Source organism: Ylistrum balloti, unplaced genomic scaffold, assembly GCF_031769215.1.
Source record: "Ylistrum balloti isolate Yb309-2 unplaced genomic scaffold, AGI_CSIRO_Ybal_v1 Utg369992, whole genome shotgun sequence".
Classification (NCBI taxonomy): domain Eukaryota; kingdom Metazoa; phylum Mollusca; class Bivalvia; order Pectinida; family Pectinidae; genus Ylistrum; species Ylistrum balloti.
The window spans coordinates 956,896-976,870 of record NW_026782074.1 but is presented as its reverse complement, the minus strand read 5'-3'; the positions used below and the strand labels follow the sequence as shown (position 1 = coordinate 976,870).

General features: G+C 32.0%; 1 protein-coding gene across 1 annotated transcript; it reads right to left on the bottom strand.

Moving 5' to 3' along the window:
• Window positions 1-39: 39 nt before the first annotated feature.
• On the bottom strand, window positions 40-19,498 carry LOC132547986 (two pore channel protein 2-like). The gene is made up of 26 exons (XM_060211801.1): window positions 19,354-19,498; window positions 17,496-17,545; window positions 16,983-17,059; window positions 15,945-16,122; window positions 15,708-15,824; window positions 15,313-15,419; window positions 14,281-14,353; window positions 13,738-13,842; window positions 13,390-13,477; window positions 11,156-11,221; window positions 10,574-10,638; window positions 10,054-10,157; window positions 9,060-9,141; window positions 8,576-8,674; window positions 7,554-7,673; window positions 7,260-7,316; window positions 5,998-6,126; window positions 5,696-5,742; window positions 5,372-5,471; window positions 4,871-4,942; window positions 4,503-4,591; window positions 3,574-3,640; window positions 1,499-1,581; window positions 1,115-1,196; window positions 493-611; window positions 40-224 (listed from the first exon to the last, which is right to left on the bottom strand). Exons 1-26 carry the CDS (start codon window positions 19,496-19,498, stop codon window positions 137-139), a joined length of 2,409 nt encoding a protein of 802 aa, XP_060067784.1. The 3' UTR covers window positions 40-136.
• Between the last annotated feature and the right edge of the window lie 477 nt (window positions 19,499-19,975).

Sequence of the window (19,975 nt, the reverse complement as noted above, 5' to 3'; positions counted from 1 at the left end):
GTCCCACATTGTTGGGTTAAAACAATGGTTGGTCACTGATCTATAAAGGTATACAGGTAGAGTATTACAAGCATAGTATCTCAAAAATAAAAAGGAAGACAGATAGATAGGGGTGTACATCACCTCATTTTGATTATCAAGTTTGTGATATACTTAAATTCAGGAATTTGTGTCCATTAATTTCCTGTAGAATCACAGATTCTGAAGGTTCTTCCAAATTTTCTCTGAAATAATTAAAAACAAAAACGAATACATAATTTCAAACCTAAAATAACCATGATTTATTTAATCATATGCAGTAAAACACTGAGTTACATAATTTGTATTGAAAGCAAGGTCACTTACATCATCAATCAACAACTAGGCTTTACAATCAAATAAGAAATTAGTGAACAGACTATTTGTCCTTTATAGCGATACATCATACCTGTAAGCTTTGTTTGATCTCCAATACTGATCTATTACCTATATAAAGTTAACATATGGTGGTACCTGAACATTTCGTGGAGTGACATGTAGTGAAGAGATTCTGTAAAACTGTTGTTGCCCTGGTCCTCATTCCTTCCCGCCTCCTCATGTCGACTACTTCGATCCCACTTCATGATGAAGTTCTACAGATAAAGAAGTCATTTACATCAGAAAATATTTTATCTCAATGTATGTACAAATGTAATTTTGTGTTCCGACATTTAGCATACACATTTGCTGGAGGTTGGAGTCTATTGAAAGTTTCTGCGAGAGAGTATGATCAAACAGTAGAATTCTTATTTACACTTTCACAAGCTGCTAGTAAAACAAAAAGGAAATATCTATGTGGTTTTCACTTGAACTGTGAATACAAATGTATGTATGTATTAAATTCACATATCAGCCAGCTGAAGTGAAAAGTTCCTGTAATTATGTATTAATAAGTCCATGTCTGCTTATAAGCCCACCCCTTTCTATAAATGAGGTTCAGTAAAATAACAAATAGCTTTTTTTCTCGTTTTACTGTAAAATAATACCATTAATAAGCCCATCCCCTGCCTATGGATTAGGGATTTTGCTTTGATCTCTGGGCTTATTAATGGACAACTACAGTGCTGTAAGTGAGAGGGTGATGTGGTGTACTTACCTCAATAATGAGGGCTGTAAACAACTGTAATACTAAAAGTACCGAAACCAGCCACCACACTATGAAGTATATATAGCTCCACCTACAAACAACAAATTCTATTTTAATGGTATCAAATGTCTGTAAAAATATAATATGTTCTGTTATTTATCATGACTTCAAAACATTAACCTTCAACAAATGATAAAGATAAAGGTACAATTCCGCTGTTTTTCAAGGCAGTAAAAAGTGTAATTAAATGTACTGTATAAGTTATTAATTTATTTTTTTACTACAAAAAGTTTATAATGCAGAATAAAAAATCAATACATATTAATATTGGTGAAAACATCATATAAGTGACTTCGCAATTGAACCATGACAGATATAAAAACGACAACATACTGAGACAGAGCTTTGGCGTACGCTGCTAGGAAAATACTCCAGTTATTAACAACCATTACATCCCATAATACAACGATGGCTGCCTGCAACAAAAACACTAGCATAACTATCTTATGAACTAGAATTATAATATATAGATATGACTAAATTTGACAATATTTTCTGAATGGCATTGATAGAATGTTCATTCAACAATCATTTTACATCAGATTAGTTTTAATGGAGTTTAAAATCAATGTCTGTTAGACATCAAATTTTGCTTTGACATCCCTGAACATCAACTTGTGGTTATAGAAATATAACTGTTTGTTTATATGTTTTAGGTGTCTTAGGCTTCATTAAAAACAAGTAACATTACCATATTTATAAATAGCATTTAAACACCAGCAAATGAAAGTAATAGATTGGAGAGAAGCTGCAGTGAAATATATTTTTATATTACAATGTAACCTTCAAATCTATAATATTTCTTTCATCATTTCAGCAAGAATTGCATTCTATTCACTAAGAGAAATGTTTGATGTACGTGTTGTTGAATGTTGTTGAATGTTTGATGTACGTGTTGTTGAATGTTTGATGTACGTGTTGTTGAATGTTTGATGTACATGTTGTTGCATGTTGTTGAATGTTTGATGTACGTGTTGTTGAATGTTTGATGTACATGTTGTTGAACATGTGCGATGTACATGTCGTTGAATGTTTGATGTACATGTTGTTGCATGTTGTTGAATGTTTGATGTACATGTTATTGAATGTTTGATGTACATGTTGTTGAATGTTTGATGTACGTGTTATTGAATGTTTGATGTACGTGTTATTGAATGTTTGATGTACATGTTGTTGCATGTTATTGAATGTTTGATGTACATGTTGTTGCATGTTATTGAATGTTTGATGTACATGTTGTTGCATGTTATTGAATGTTTGATGTACATGTTGTTGCATGTTGTTGAATGTTATTGAATGTTTGATGTACATGTTGTTGCATGTTATTGAATGTTTGATGTACATGTTGTTGCATGTTATTGAATGTTTGATGTACGTGTTATTGAATGTTTGATGTACATGTTGTTGCATGTTGTTGAATGTTTGATGTACACGTTGTTGAATGTTTGATGTACGTGTTGTTGAATGTTTGATGTACATGTTGTTGAATGTTTGATGTACATGTGTTGTTGAATGTTTGATGTACGTGTTATTGAATGTTTGATGTACATGTTATTGAATGTTTGATGTACATGTTATTGAATGTTTGATGTACATGTTGTTGCATGTTGTTGAATGTTTGATGTACGTGTTGTTGAATGTTTGATGTACGTGTTGTTGAATGTTTGATGTACATGTTGTTGAATGTTTGATGTACATGTTGTTGAATGTTTGATGTACATGTTGTTGCATGTTGTTGAATGTTTGATGTACATGTTGTTGCATGTTGTTGAATGTTTGATGTACGTGTTATTGAATGTTTGATGTACGTGTTGTTGAATGTTTGATGTACATGTTATTGAATGTTTGATGTACATGTTGTTGCATGTTGTTGAATGTTTGATGTACATGTTATTGAATGTTTGATGTACATGTTGTTGCATGTTGTTGAATGTTTGATGTACGTGTTATTGAATGTTTGATGTACATGTTGTTGAATGTTTGATGTACGTGTTATTGAATGTTTGATGTACGTGTTATTGAATGTTTGATGTACGTGTTGTTGCATGTTGTTGAATGTTTGATGTACGTGTTATTGAATGTTTGATGTACATGTTGTTGCATGTTGTTGAATGTTTGATGTACGTGTTATTGAATGTTTGATGTACGTGTTGTTATTTACAATTGACAATGTAGTCACAGCCCAATAACAAACAATAATTCTGTTATTCCCGGCTAATGCACACGACATTTCTCTATAAGTATCACTTTCTATATACAAGCTTCCAATTCCGAATCAAGTTGTTTTTTTAATGCAGAATTTGAATTTATACATAAATCAATGCATAAATGCTGTGACATCTACCATATTATCACTATATGATTAAAATATTCCAATACAAAGTAACAATTATCTGTTATTAACTTACAGCAAAGTCATCAAAGTTGTTTGCCCAGTACTCTAGCTGTTGGTAGGTCCCACAATCATAGACAAGGCTACAAACATAGAATATTAACTTCACATATATCAGTTGTTGAAAAGATATTTTTAAAACTGGTTACAGCCTAGTTTAAAACTGATCTGCCAGTATATGAGATTTAAAATTGTTCCTTTTAACAAATAGCTAATAGGTTTGGATTCAAAGCTGATTTCTGAAATATTTCCAGGGTGTTTACTGAACACAAAAGTACAGCAAAATTTGCTGTAATGTTAAAGAATTCATCACCAGCGGATTTTTCATTTATAGATCACTTAATACTCATAGATAGCATTTACACACCAGCAAATGAAAGTAATAAATTGGAGAGAAGCTGCAGTGAATGATATTTTTTTTATTGCAAAGTGACCTTCAAATCCATGATTTCTCTTTCACCACTTCAGTAGGAGTTGTATTTTATTCACTAAGAGAAAAAATATTTGGTTTGAGTCAGGTACATTACCTAGCATTTTTGATAAAATTGTGTTACTGATCCAGAACACATTTGTATAGATTTAATCATTTCCATATCAGAAATCTGTCATATTATCAGAATATCAGCAGATTGGGAGAGTAAGAAGTATTACTCCAGATAAAAAATCAATTCACAGACGGACAGACAGACAGACACCCTGAATAAACTTTATAACCAAACTTTCTCAAGGGACATGGAGGAGTAAATAAGGTCGCATCGACCGTTCAAATTATCATAAGCAACATAAAAAACTTTTGCCAAACTGTTGACAGAAACAGTAAGTAAATCTCATTGAAACAAGGTACCAAAGAAGCACTGAGGAATAAAACATTTGATAATTCAAAATAAGAACAAATGTTTTTAGATAACTAACAATAACAGAAAGAAAAAAATGATGTATACACACCCCATTGTTGCTGTGCTATTTTCCTCTGTGTATGTTATAACATCATGGAAGATCTCTATACCCAGTATAGCAAAGGAATAATATATCACCTGTAGAGATATAACATGTGTTACAGTGAAATCGGATTCCTGGTTATTCTGACATACAAGCATACATACTGCTGACATCAAAATTTCAATAAAAACTTCACCTACATATAATCAGTGTATTATGACTTAATGCCTTCATCCAGTTATCTCTCTTGTACACAAAAGGCCCCATATTGGAACTGCGTATTCTGACAAATTTCTAGCTAACTACTGGTCTTACTAGACAAGCCACTTTTGTGTAAGCTAGAGTGACGAGTTGTAATTGAGTGTTACACTTACCACAAGGATACCAGCGAAAGCCTTTAGATTCTTTATGAGATCCACAAGAGTGTTTGCAACAATAGACATCGCCTGAAAAACATGTCAAGTTCTCTGTAAACATCAGTGAAATAATTCTATCATAGGAATTTCTCAACAATTTCTTTTGAGATTAGTAGTTAAATTACTATCATTGAAATTCATCATTCAGTTGAAAAAGTTGGAACAGGAAAATCATTTTAAGGAAAGAATTTAATGCTTGATTGATGTAATAATATCTGACCTCTTGTTACACATTGTTAAATGTGCCAGAGTGAAATTTTTAAAAAATCTTAAATTGAGAGTTATTAAAAGGAAAAAAAATATTGTAAGAACTATGAATGCTTAAAAATTGAAGCCAGTTACAGACCCAATAGTACAGACTGTCTTTTTACATTTCACAGACACAATAGTACAGACTGTCTTTTCACAGTTAACAGACACAATAGTACAAGCAATCTTTTTAGAATGAATGGTACAAACCTTTATGTGAGGTATAATTCTAAACAGGCGCACCATGATGAGAATGTTGATGATGCGGACAGCATTCCAAAGACTAAGCTGGTCGTGTACTTCTCCTGACCTGTCATACAAATTACAGTTACATTTATACCTGTCATAAACAACTCACACAAACTATTTTTTTTAAATATCTAAAATGAATAATAGAAGCAGAGTGGAAACAGACATGTTTCCTGATGTTTTGCGATAAACATTTTGTACAATATCAATTTTATTAACAAATGCAGGTCAATTTCATCATACATATATATTCTGAAACAGGTCATATTTTTAAAAAATACTTACTTTGATAATGGAAGACCATATTTGGCAATAGAAAATATTTCTACTATCTGTAAAAAACAATTCATAGGTACTAATCAGTTTTGCATCACAGAAAATTCACATCGTCATACAATTAATTAGAAAATGTTTTCATTTCCTGTCATAGAAAAAAGATTATAAGAGTTGAAATTGCAGTATTCAAAAGTTATCATAGCATTCCAAAGTTACCTTGTAAAATCTCTCAAAGGTTTATTTGTTTTCTGAAACATTTTGAAACTGTAATTGAATATATTTATTAAACAAGTTTACAGTAAATTAATTACCACAAGGAAAACGGTGGTGATGCCATCAAATATGTTCCATCTTTCATACACATAACGTTTCCATCCCAGTGCAGCTAGCTTGAATGTTTGCTCAAATAGGTAATACAAAATGAAGGCAAAGTTCACAATCTGTAAAGTTGGATACAGTATGTTACATTAAACATGTTATGTGATACCAGATACAAAATGTTACATTAAATATAACATGTGATACCAGATACAAAATGTTACATTAAATATAACATGTGATACCAGATACAAAATGTTACATTAAATATAACATGTGATACCAGATACAAAATGTTACATTAAATATAACATGTGATACCAGATACAAAATGTTACATTAAATATAACATGTGACGCAAAATTTATAAATTAATCTGAAGTATATGAATTTAATCTTTCAAATTTAACTGAAATTGCTGCAGGGTTTGAAGAAGTCATCAGTTAGAATTTGGTAATTTTGCATGCATATCGCATGACAACTGACAAACAGAGAGCTGGAAAAATTGAGATCACCGAGCTACATTCAGGTGATATCATTGATTCATTATGACTCAGAATCTTTCCAAACTGGTTCAGAAATTTTAAAAGTGTGAATTTTGTATGAAATTGATATCTAATACAGGCTAAATTATGAGATGGTAAAAGTCACATTAATACAGGCAGATTATATGATGACCATACTCATATCAATAAAGTTAGATGGTATAATGGTCATAAACTCACATTTATACAGTCAGATTATATAATGGTCATAAACTCGCATTTATACAGTCAGATTATGTAATGGTCATAAACTCACATTTATACAGTCAGATTATATAATGGTCATAAACTCACATTTATACAGTCAGATTATATAATGGTCATAAACTCACATTTATACAGTCAGATTATATAATGGTCATAAACTCACATTTATACAGTCAGATTATATAATGGTCATAAACTCACATTTATACAGTCAGATTATATAATAGTCATAAACTCACATTTATACAGTCAGATTATATAATGGTCATAAACTCACATTTATACAGTCAGATTATATAATGGTCATAAACTCACATTTATACAGTCAGATTATATAATGGTCATAAACTCACATTTATACAGTCAGATTATATAATAGTCATAAACTCACATTTATACAGTCAGATTATATAATAGTCATAAACTCGCATTAATACAGGCAGATTATATAATAGTCATAAACTCGCATTAATACAGGCAGATTATATGATGATCATACTCACATTTAAAGCAGATTTATTGGAGTTCAGTGATTTGTCATACTGAGTAGCAAGTTCCACCTGTAAATAGACAGACAAGATCAGGAAACACAGAAATAAAACTATAAAAACCAGGTGTATTAGACAGAAATTAACCTTCACAATGTAAAGGTCAGTTACATTTATCATACATCTTCACCCACACAGAAACCACCGAGAGATTCAATATGGACTATAACAGGCTTATCTGTACTCTTATCCTCATTAGTTTTACTTAAAAGAGATCCTATAATATATAATGGAATACAGGCCACTTACTGAAATCATGATGACATTAAAAAGAGCCACCACATTGCCAAAGTAGTTGTAGAATCGGTGGGCGATCACACGCTGTAACCGACGAAGGATTGGGTTGTACAGCCATCGCACTTCTGGTTTCTGTAAAAAATGATGAAAATTTGCACTTGTTAAGATTATAGCTTTACAGCTCTCCTATTAATGACATACATCATTATTTCATTTTAAATGAAAATTGATTCCTTTTTGGCTCCATTAGTATGAAAAATATGGTTCAGCACATTGCTAATAAAAACTCATATCAATGCTTGAACTCATGAAAAATCTACTGCCCATTGACAGTTGTGATGCTGTACTGCTTCAAAAAAATTGATAACTAAGACTTCCTACCAAAATTTAGAACAGAAATTTAGGAATTTTCCCCACCTTCATAAGAGAAGGCGTAGAGACATTTTCAAGACATAACAATGATTAAGGGCAGGACGACATGGAAAAACATGGGTATCACAATATTTTCAAAATGCAGGGGTCATAAAAAATCAGGTCATTAATAACAACGTCAGATTATTTCTGTGGACACTTTCACAATGAGTAATTAATTCATGAAGTTAGACTATCTCTGTGGATACTTACATGGCGAGTGGTTTATTAACTAGGGAGACTATCTCTGTGGATACTTACATGGCGAGTGGTTTATTAACTAGGGAGACTATCTCTGTGGATACTTACATGGCGAGTGGTTTATTAACTAGGGAGACTATCTCTGTGGAATGGGGAGTGGTTATTACTTATCATACTTACATGGCGAGTGGTTTATTAACTAGTGATTAACTAGGGACTCTCTGTGGATCTCTGGGGAGTGGTTATTAACTAGTGAGACTATCTCTGTGGATACTTACATGTCGAGTGGTTTATTAACTAGTGATACTATCTCTGTGGATACTTACATGTTGAGTGGTTTATTAACTAGGGAGACTATCTCTGTGGATACTTACATGGTGAGTGGTTTATTAACAAGGGAGACTATCTCTGTGGATACTTACATGGCGAGTGAAGGATTCTTTCACTATCAGATCAAAACACTCCTGAAACTGTAGATTCTTTAAACTGCTGACTTGGTTTGTTTGTCTCTCATTCAGGTCCTGAAACAGAATTTTAAAACAATATGTGATTGGTTAATACAACCTCAATAAAACTTTTGTTTTAAACTCTTGTACATTTTATACATTCCATTGTAAACTCTCTGTATACATACTACAGTGGAACTGAAATGCACACATGACATTATAATATAATCCACATTGGCTTTGATTATTTTTTAATGAAATAAACCTTGACAGATTGAGGGACAAAGCCTTCTTTAAATCATCACAATCCAAACTATTTAAGGATAATGTTGACCTTTGTCAGTGAATCAACATTATATAGTCACTAACTTAAATATCAAAGTTTTTCCAGTACATTATAGTTATAGGATGACAAATATGATTTAAAGGTACATCATGCTTGGAGATAAAACAGCACTACCTGGGATATGGCCCTTTTGACTTTCTTGGGTAATGTAACATCCTCCAGTACCAATCTGACTGTTTCTATGGCAACACCTGACCTTTTAATATATATACAAACACTTGTTATAATTATGTCTGAAATAACCATCTTAAGGTTAAAGAACAAAGTGATATGATATCTACTTTTGATAGATGTAAATAAAATATCTTGAAACCAAATTTTTCAATTTATATCAGTTTAAAAAACAAGTTTTAACATTCATTTTTAATTCCTATATATTTCTAATGGTGATTATATGAGAAAGAACTTGTAGATGTGACCCTAGGAACAATAAATCTATATTATATGTTCCCAGCTTTGACTCCATATACTTGAAAGACTAAAATAAGCTAAAACCTTGTTTTAAATGTCTCAAATAAAATTGGTGATATTCATAAAACTGAATTGGTTGTAATGTAACTGTGTAATATTTGAAAGGTTATCATCAGTGCTATTATTGTGTGGAGAATTGTCGCTAACAGCGACTGGTCTGATATCCAGTAATATGATTAAAAGTTATTTATACCAGTGTACAGTCAATCAGGAAGTGACAGGTGTGGTTTGAACTATCTAATCTCTTGTCACACTACAAAAGTATTTTGCCTGTACAATCAGGCTGACCCCTGTCACCAATTCATAATGTATCATTTGTAAACAAAATATTAAAACAAACATTAAACATATTCCTATCAATTTCTTCATAAGACACATTTTTCTACTGGAAGTAGTGTTATAGGAGAATATAAGGTAAAACTTTTACAACTTTAACTTTAAACAGAAAAAATCCTCCACTGTAGATCCTCGGACAGTTTTAATTTCCTTTAATCAGAATTACAAAACTTTAAGTTTCTATACCTTTCTGAAGTAAAAACTAATTATTTACAATTGATATTTCTAAAACATTTTTATATTTAGCAGAAAAGAAAACTATGATCATGGTATTATAGGAAGTATTTAAGCTTATACTCACTCGGGAGAACTAGACACGTGGGTGTAGAGGTCTCTATCTTTCAGCACCTCATAAGCAGCTCGTACTCCAACTCTTCGTCTCAACAGACTAGCTTGCATTGAAGTCTATTTTGAGTACATATTTATATCTCAGAAAGCTTTATTCTACTTAGCAATAATTTAAGTATTTAATAGATGTATTCTAATGTCACATTGTATTTTACAAAAGGATTAAAAAAACAACAAAGTATTAACATCAACAGCAAACAAACATTTGGACAAAGCCCTATTCCAATAACCCTTTGCAAATGTTTATATCTAATCTTCCACTGTTAAATATTCTTTTTAGGGTATATATACAGTATTTTTTTCACACAATCTCATGAAAGCATTGTAAGGTTTACATCTAAAAGAATGACATTTTTCAAGAGCTATTTGTTCTCAGTCAGATGTCTCATATTGATTGATCCTCACACAAATCCAACATTTGACTAATTATATAATGATGTATCAGAATATGACAAGCAGAATATAAATTTCACCTTAAAGTATCCTCTGAACTGGTTGTAGATCACAGCCAAAAACATATTCATAAAACAATAGTTGCCTGAAAATGAAAAATAAAAATTTGCTTCTAAATTTCAAAAACAGAAATTCTTGTTTTAGACATATTATGTTATTGGTCACAAACCTATATATCAGCCTTCTGTTAATTTGTCACTCATGAATTCAAAATTAATTTTACCTTCATGTATGTATGATTTGATAAACTAAAATGAAAATTAATATCACTCTCCAGTAGGATAAAATAAAGTTAGCTTTATACATTCAAGTATTTACATCAAACAACTAGATTAGAGACAAACTAATAGATAACAAGAAAACGAATGGTTTGAAATTATTTTGAAAATATCTGTATGTAATTTTGACAAACAAATTATATAGATCATGTCATATATACAAATAAATATATACATGTAGGTTAATAACCATGTCCTTTATATACATGTAGGTTAATAACCATGTTCTTTAAATCTGTTGTGTTTTACATCATACAATTCTGACTTACAAATTAACAAGAAAAGATCAAAGGACGTTCTTTCCCAAATCATCGTCAGACTTACCAATCAACAGGAAGGTTATGAAATATAATGCATAAAATCTGTTGTTTTGGTATGCAGGCATCATGACTGTAAAAATGAAACAGATTATTGTAACGTAGAAAACATTGTTACAATATAGAACATGATTATTGTTATGATATGGAACAAATATCATACTATCATATAATGGAGCATGTTTCTATCATACAAAAAAAAACATCACAATAGAATGTTATGTTAAATAGAGTAAAGGGTGTGTAGTAGAGTCAACACTATGTACTACTAAATGGTGGGTAGATTGGTCACGTCATAATGCACAATATAAAGCTGTCCACAATTTTAGTACCTTAGGGAAGAAATCTTACGATGCTGTGTCCTTATAAAACCTAAATTTATGAGCAAAACTGGTAAATCAATTGTAAAATAGACACCAAAATATCACACAAATTGTATTTGTTATTGAATTATACCAATTCACCATGGATTGAATTTGTAAAGAGTATTTTTGATGAATGTGGATTGTCTTATGTATGGCAAAACCCTATCAATGTAAATATTACGTGGTTAAGAAATGTTTTACACTCTGTTATATATAGTCAGTTTCTACACTCCTGGGAAAGTAATATTATGACTATTTCTGTATGTATAAACTACAGAATGTTTAAAAATGTACTGAAACTTGAAAGTTATCTAATCAACCTACCTATTAAAAACAGAAGGATCTTAACAAAATGTAGAGCATGTAACTTCAATCTCCCCATAGAAACTGGAAGACGGAGAAATGTACCCAGAGAAGACAGGAAGTGTTTGATATGTATTCAAATGAAATGGGGGATGAATTCCATTATATATTTAAATGCCAAAATCCAGAACTGGTACAGTACAGAAATTTATATACTCACCCTCGATATCGTAACATACCAAATTGTATTAATTTGTACAACTTGATGAACTGTTCAAACTTCAGTACATTGCACAACCTACCGTATGTAAATTTCTTACTATTCTTAATGATAAACTCAACCCTCCCGGGTAACCTGTTGTACATTGTATGTGTAGGCTATCTATACATTACTGTATAAACACATGTTGTACCTTCTCAACACTTATGTATTAAGTCATGAGGATAAAAGAACTGAACTGAACTGGTAAATGTTTCCTATAAATTACTAGAAATTGTCTCCAGTCTGTTGTGATTGATTCCAATGATTTTAAACAGAACAGAAATGATATTGCTATATGTAGAATGAAAGACATGTCTTTAAATGATAGTGATATATAACGAATGGAGCCGTGAAGAACTGTTGTTGATTTTAGAGGCCAAAACAGTCTTAAATTAATTATATTAAAAGTGTTGAAGTGATTTTGAAGGTTTATATTAACTATATGCTTTCTAAATAAAAAATATCAATCAAAGATAAATTCTTTGATAAACCTTTGTGTACATATCATCATTTTATACAAAACAACAAAGTCCGATGTCAATAGCTTGGTTTATTACTGAACTAAATCTACATTATATACTTTGGCAAAACTTAGGGGCTACTCTGTGTTGTCCTATTATACGCTAACATCAAAATGAGCCTGTTAGTAATGCACTCTCCGAAGGCCCATGCTAGTTGATAAAACCTGAGGATAGCCTTGCAGGTGAACTGTGAAAGAAGTTATAAACTAGTTTATAAATCAAATAACAGAAAATCAGCCCAAAGTATGAATTGGGGGTAAAAATTCAACTCGCCTTGAATTGATAAGGCCAAATCGATTGAAAGCAAGATGATAATCATCATGGTTGAAAGAGAGCCCCCATTTGATAAACCTTTGTGTACATACCATCATAGAAATCAAAATTGCGTAACAACAGTAATGAAGTGTCTTGTAGACAACATGGCAAATCCTCAAGTTACAAAGGGAAGATGCTCCTCCTATTTAAGTTTACTTTATAACAATTGGCCAAACAAGCTATCAGATTAATATACACATATACCATCATTGCTGTTGGTGTGAGTGGAAGTGTGCAAGTGGTCTTCTCTGTGAGATAAAAAAAGTGTATATGGAGAAAACTCAAGAGGCTGGTTATGAGACCCAATACTTTTAAAACCCGATCAGGAAAAACAAAATCCTTGTAGCCTTGGTGATGGGCAAGTGTGTTACCACTGTGCCACCCTACAACCCGATCTCCTCAAGTTAATACTTCTCTGCCCTAATGAACATATAATGGATTTGATGTCAGTTTTAGCCTTTGTTATGTTACTTACCATCTGGATTATTAGCTGTTGTTAGTAAAACCAATAAATTCATAAAAGCATTGGATATGGTCCTGAAGTAGGTACTTCCTTCTTGTGCCTTTAAAGCAATAAAAGAAGCATAAAATGGAGGTTAAATTCAACATCAGTAAAACAATTCTACAAAACAGTACTGAATTAAAAGTTTCAAATAAATAAGTTGGATTAAAACTGTAAGAAAAACCAGAAGAAATGTATTTCTAGCACAATGTCAGTATCAAAAAAAGATAAAACATTTATAATACAAACTGGATTTTAGTCTAGCAAATATTTCAGTGAAAGCAGTAAAATATCACAACTGAGATAAAATACAATACATACTACTGGTGACAGTGTTGTATTAGATATAGGTGATAAAGTGGTACTATTAGAACTGTTCCCCACCAGGAAAATCTCCATAGAATTGTTACTAGGTTTGTGTATATCCTGAAAAATGAATAACAGTACATCTGACTAACTAGTAATCCAAAACAATATAAGTTCTCTCCTACAACAGGGCAGGAGAAAAATCTCAAACATTCAATTAAATGGAAAAAAGCATACACAGAGTGATAGCACTAAGCAAAATTACTTCCATTTCTTATCTTTTTGTTTTTGAAGTTTGTATTTCAAACCTTAAGAAGGAAGTCAATTTAAGTATAAGCTTGAGAAGACATCTATTTGCTTACAGCATTTCATTTTCAATATGTATATTATCAGCTCATAATCTCTTTTTCGTATAACAAGAAATATCATTCAATGGTTTGGAAGTTATTGAGTTTGAATGATGTGAGTTGTATTAAATCTATGAACAGAACAGAGCACACATCATCTAAAATTGGGGCCTCTGAATTTTGAAGTTGTGACCTTTAGCCAAATACTTACTCTGGGTGTGGGAAATAGTAACATCCCAAGAAGTGTGAAGACATATAAGTGTAGAGCAAGCAACAACAGTACACTGAAACACAACAAAACTTCACTTATAAATCGATAGATTGAAACAACTATACACTTAAAATAAAAAAAAGATAACTTTTCAGTCGGAACTCAATTACCAGCAACATTAATAGCAGTACACTAAACATACAAAACAACAACAATTCTAACTTAATAGCCAGTGATAACAATACACTAAAACAGTTCTTACTTAACAGCCAGTGACAACAGCAGACTGATTATACAACAAAACAACAGTTCTAACTCAAGTGCTAACAACACCAGTACACTGAATACAAAATCACAAACATTTTAAACCTGGTTCAAACCAAATCTAGTGAACAAGAAGATTAACTTAACAACTGTTTTCTCAATGGGATATTGTTCATGTATATATGGTTCATCAAATATCAGGCTACATAATGCAATTTGGTGATACACTCTGTACATAGAATTGTTTTTAAGGTATATCTGAGTGAGTTATATGTTCATGTTTGCTTGTTTGTTTGGTTGCCAAGTGTTTACTCCCTGAACAATCTGAGTCATTTTAAACTGTGGTTTCCCTGTAGTACAAGTATGTGAAGGCTACCTCAATCAACAACATACAGGAAGCATGTTGCCTGCACAGCAATTGACATTCAGAGTCTTTGTCCAAGGACAGAAACGCTTACACAAAGAACGGTTTGTTTCTCAGTTTTTTGAGAAACACAAAATGCCACAACATTCAGTCACTCACATTGGGTCATCACCTGAGGTCACGTCACAGGTCGATGTTTTGCTGACTTAACTATCCGTGGCCATCTCAAACATCCAAAATGTCAGTTACAATATATATATATATATCAATAAGTCTAGTCTGAAAATATACCCCTCCCCTTGTCTTACTGTAGGATAGATGTGGTAATGTATTCACAATGTGTATATATCGATGTAGGCAATAAGCACATTACACAACTATTATTTACAAATTAGAAGACTTACCTTGCTACTTCAGGTAGAGTTCTCTGTACACACTTAACAGTCTTCTTCATCAAGTTTGAATTGGAAATTAGGAAGAAAGGGCGAACAATCCTGCGGAATCGTTTTGTCTGTAAATATTTACAAGTTGAAAAAACTGTTTTGTAATTTATTAAATATGACCATAAAGTTTCTATAATTAATGAAAAAAGATATGTCAACAAAATATCTAATGAATAAATAATTGTGGTTTTTGATGAAGTTAGCCAAGGTAACTCCTTGGTGCATATGCAGCAAGCTAGAATTATCTTTAAATATAAGAAAAGCAGTTGGATAACATGAAAGATAATAATTTGGTTATTCATTGAATTATCTTAATTGTTCATCTTAATATGGAAGAAATAAGTAAAATTTTGTACCTCAGTACAACTCAAGCCAATGGTGACCATCCAATCAATCAGTGAGAAGGCGAGAATGAATACAGCAGCAACAAGCCATTTCTTCTTCAGTACTTCCACCTTACCAATCAGGTGGATCTGTTGGGACAACAAAGGGCATTCCAAACCAATATATCACAACCATAACATCAAATAAAAATGGGAAATTTTTTAATAAAGTTTACAAAATCTTCATTAAAACTGCTCCAATGACTTTACCTTTATACAAACATCTGCCAACAGTAATAGTAAACAGACAAGCTCAATGCTCTCCGTGATACCACATGGAAGTGTGATTCTTTCACCGCGGAAACGGATGTCTGAGGTCCAAGTGAGAGAAGATGGAAACTCAAAGAATGCCAGCAGGTGAATTATACAGATGACCATTGTTCGGAACCTGGAATCAATGGCAAAATGGATCTATTAACCAGCAATGTCTGTTTCATCTATTGTTTACTCTAAGACACAATCCAAGGTTATTCTCTTACATTGGTCTGGAGTTGACTTGGAACTTGTTGATGGACAGAATGTCACAACATTTCCACCAGGAACATGTGATTGATAGTTATACATGTATTAGTAATTCAACTACATCTTTTGTGTGTGGAACATAGATAAAGTTTAACAAGATATTGCCAAGCATGGCATTATCCCCTGCACCCTGCTGTTTAAAAGAAAGTAACACAATCATAGATATATGTTAATATTACAACAATAACTTTTAATTTCTATTTGTTATTTTTAATTGTTCCACACAAAGTTTTGAAATGGAGAATGTCTACTAGAGTACTGGTTTGATACCTGTACAAAGTTTTGAGTATGGAGTAATTACCTTGAACAGTTTAATAGAATATATCTGAAAAAATTGAACTTTGTGACCTAGCCTTTCTGTTTCAATGGTAAAAGAAAAAAGTTAACAAGGGCACTTACCTAATATAATCAGAAAAGTTTTTTGAGTTGAGTGGAATGATTATGAAGTTTTAGCCAGGAAAGGAAAGTTAACACTGACTTTGTGTTTTGGTAACAGAACATAGTAACAGAAAAAAAATATGAAAAATGAAATGTTGTCAATAGCAAAAGACACAAATAGGGCACTAACTTAATACATACAGCAAGTTTCGTGAAGTTGAGTTGAAAAGTTTTGAAGTTATAGCCCAGAAAGCCCAAAACAGAGGGATGCAAACACTGACATATAGGACACATGTAGACAATTCAAAAAAGCTTAAGATGATTGAACAAAGTGAAGTTAATACCTACACTTCAATGGGTTTACTGTGATAGATCCTGTACACTCGTAAAGCATTTCTGTCAATCTTGTGTCGAATATCTCTGTACTATAAAAACAAATCAGTCAAGAAAACTATAAACAAACTAGAGATAAAATCAAAACTGGTTTTTAATACAATATAAAAACAGTTTTATTCCTATAAAAATAAATACTGATTTTAAGATAAGAATACTACTTGTATTGTTCTAGATCTTTGTCAGCAATGTTTTAATAAAAACTATAAATTACCTCTTAGACTAGTTTTCTCTTTTAAACTATGGAATCTAATTACTGCAATATATACAAATTGTACTGTAACATACACGTTGACTAAGCTGTTCTGTATTAATTATTACTTATTGTACCAAATGTGTAGGGCAGAAGGTATAAAGAATCAACCTTCAATTCTGTAGTGTGAAAACACAACCAGTTTACAGAAAATTCAGATTTTGGCAAATCAAAATTTAAAGCAAGAACTAGCCCTGTGTACATTTACAACTTACCTTAGCAGCATCTTCAATAAATACCACAGCCTGAAGTATACTTAAATCTTCTGAAAATAAATAAAAAAAACTTTCACTAAGATATTTAAAGTACCCTCTAACTGTATTTTTGTATACTGAAACAGAGATAATCAATTTATCTAAGAACAAATAGCCCCATTGGTTTTCAAATGCAACAAATAAGAATGTTTCCATGGAAATGAATTAACAAAAATTATATGAGTACTATTATAATTATGATAGTAATAATATATCTCCAGTTGAAGTAAACAACACATTATCTGAATGAATTATGATCCTTTTCATTGAAACAATTTTCAAATGTTACAAAGACAAAATTACTTAGATGGCTACAGGGGACCATCAGAAAGCATTCATGTAATAGAAGACACAAAAATGTACTTCTTTTGCAGTATAATTTAGCTTCTATAAAAATATCATATTTAACAGAAGAGTGATAAAAGTGCATCTGAGTAGTATTATCTACATTCAAGAATGCAAGGAGTGCTTTCATATTCTTGCACTCTATTTTATTTCAAAAAGAAAAAAAATAATGAATTAAAGTAGTGAGTACAACTACACTCATGTCACCTAACTAGTGTAAACTTTTAGGAATTTCCCTTTAATATCATCCTTGAGAGTCACAAGTCTCTTTTAGAATCCCTCGGACAGACAGACACTTTCATTACTTCATCCTAATACTGATTTAATTCTGTAGCTTAGATAAATGAGATGCATCCTTGGACATGCAAACTTGTAGAGCTAGGATTGGGGTTGTTCGCAGGGGTGCAGGCTTTGTGAAGAAGGGAGAAGCAGGTGTTGAAGTCAGTACAGGTAACTTTCATTACTGAAGTCTAAATTAGTGTGACTCTCTCTTTAGCCAAACAGTATGGTGTTCAAAAACATTCATTTATGAGATGTATCATGGCTTTTACAAACTGCTTTACAACATACAATGTATGATGAAATGGTGCATTGCACTTGATGACACAGTAAGAATGAAGTAACATGTACTAGACCACAATGACACAATTTGTGCTTAACTACATATGATGCTTATTACATGTGCATGTAGGAATGGTGTTCCATGTTTTGGTACCCAGTGTTTTTGGTATTCAGTTATTTCCATGCCAAGGTCTTCCTGTACCCAAAGCTGTCAGTATTTTAAAATTATCTTTTAACGAATATTATATAACTTTTTATGCTTCAACATAATCGACCATGAATGGATAAAAGAATGAAACTAAAAAGCAAGTCTTGAAATGTCATGACTGACTAATACAAGCTTGTTTTCAAGCATAAAAAAAAAAGACAATTCCTAACATAGTCACTCGTTTAAAAGCAACTGAAGTTTCTACAAGTTCTAGGTGCTTGTTTGCCAACATTAGCACGGTTCATATTTGCATTAAGGTATCAAAACCAAAAACAAAAAAATATGAAGTACTGAAATGACCCAATAAAACAGTACTGCCCAAGTACCAAAACAATACGATGCCTCCTTGTAAAATCTGTAGCAATGTAGACAACTGGCAGGTGTTGACTGACGACAGTGCACGTGTGTGTATACCTTCATATTTCCCCTCGTCTGATACCTGGGATTCAGACCAATTTACAGCCAAACTGGCATTGGGGTCAGTATATATATATGGTTCAACATGCTCTGCAGCCGTAGGGTTTACGGAGTAGTTAGACAATATTCTCCCATCTTGCAATTTACTGTTGTTTGTACTTCGGCATTTAATAAGTGAAACGCCGTTTATATGTCGAGGACCGTTATAACATTTGCCGAGTTTGACACTCGTTTCATCCTGCGGTAGCCAGTCTCCAGAGGATTCACTCGTCATCCTATTTTGTTCACCTTTTTCATGTGTAGATTCGGCGGAAGAGTCGTGGTTGACATTTCTGTGGTCCTCTTCATTTTCATTTCCATCATCTCCGTCATTCATTCTTACGTAAAATAAACTAGTTGGGGTTAATGGTGGGTCAGTTTCAAGCGTTTCCATTCGATGACAAAGTTCATATGACGTATAGTTATCTAAGTAAATACACAAACATTCGGAATCAGCTGAATGATAAAGTTACCGGAAACGCCCCTTGTAACAGGAAGTAGTACAGTACTTTCAGAACCATTTGATAGAATATATCCGGATTAACAGCATTTGCGTAACTGATTTCAAATTTACTCCTATGTGTATTAGAAAGCATATCATCAAACCATATGACATACCAGTTAAAAAGGAATGTCCATGTTGGCAAGCCGATAAAGGGAAAGTTCTTTTGTACATGGCTTGCCACTGAGATGACCGAAAATATTTCTGTAAAATCATGTGATAATTTCATGTCAATATTCACATCTTTGTACGCTGTATATCAATACATACGGTTTTACTGATTATGCTTGTTCTAGAAATATTAACATCAGCATATAAATTGTGAATATCGACAATAAATTATTATTTTAGAGACATAAATTTTCGTTC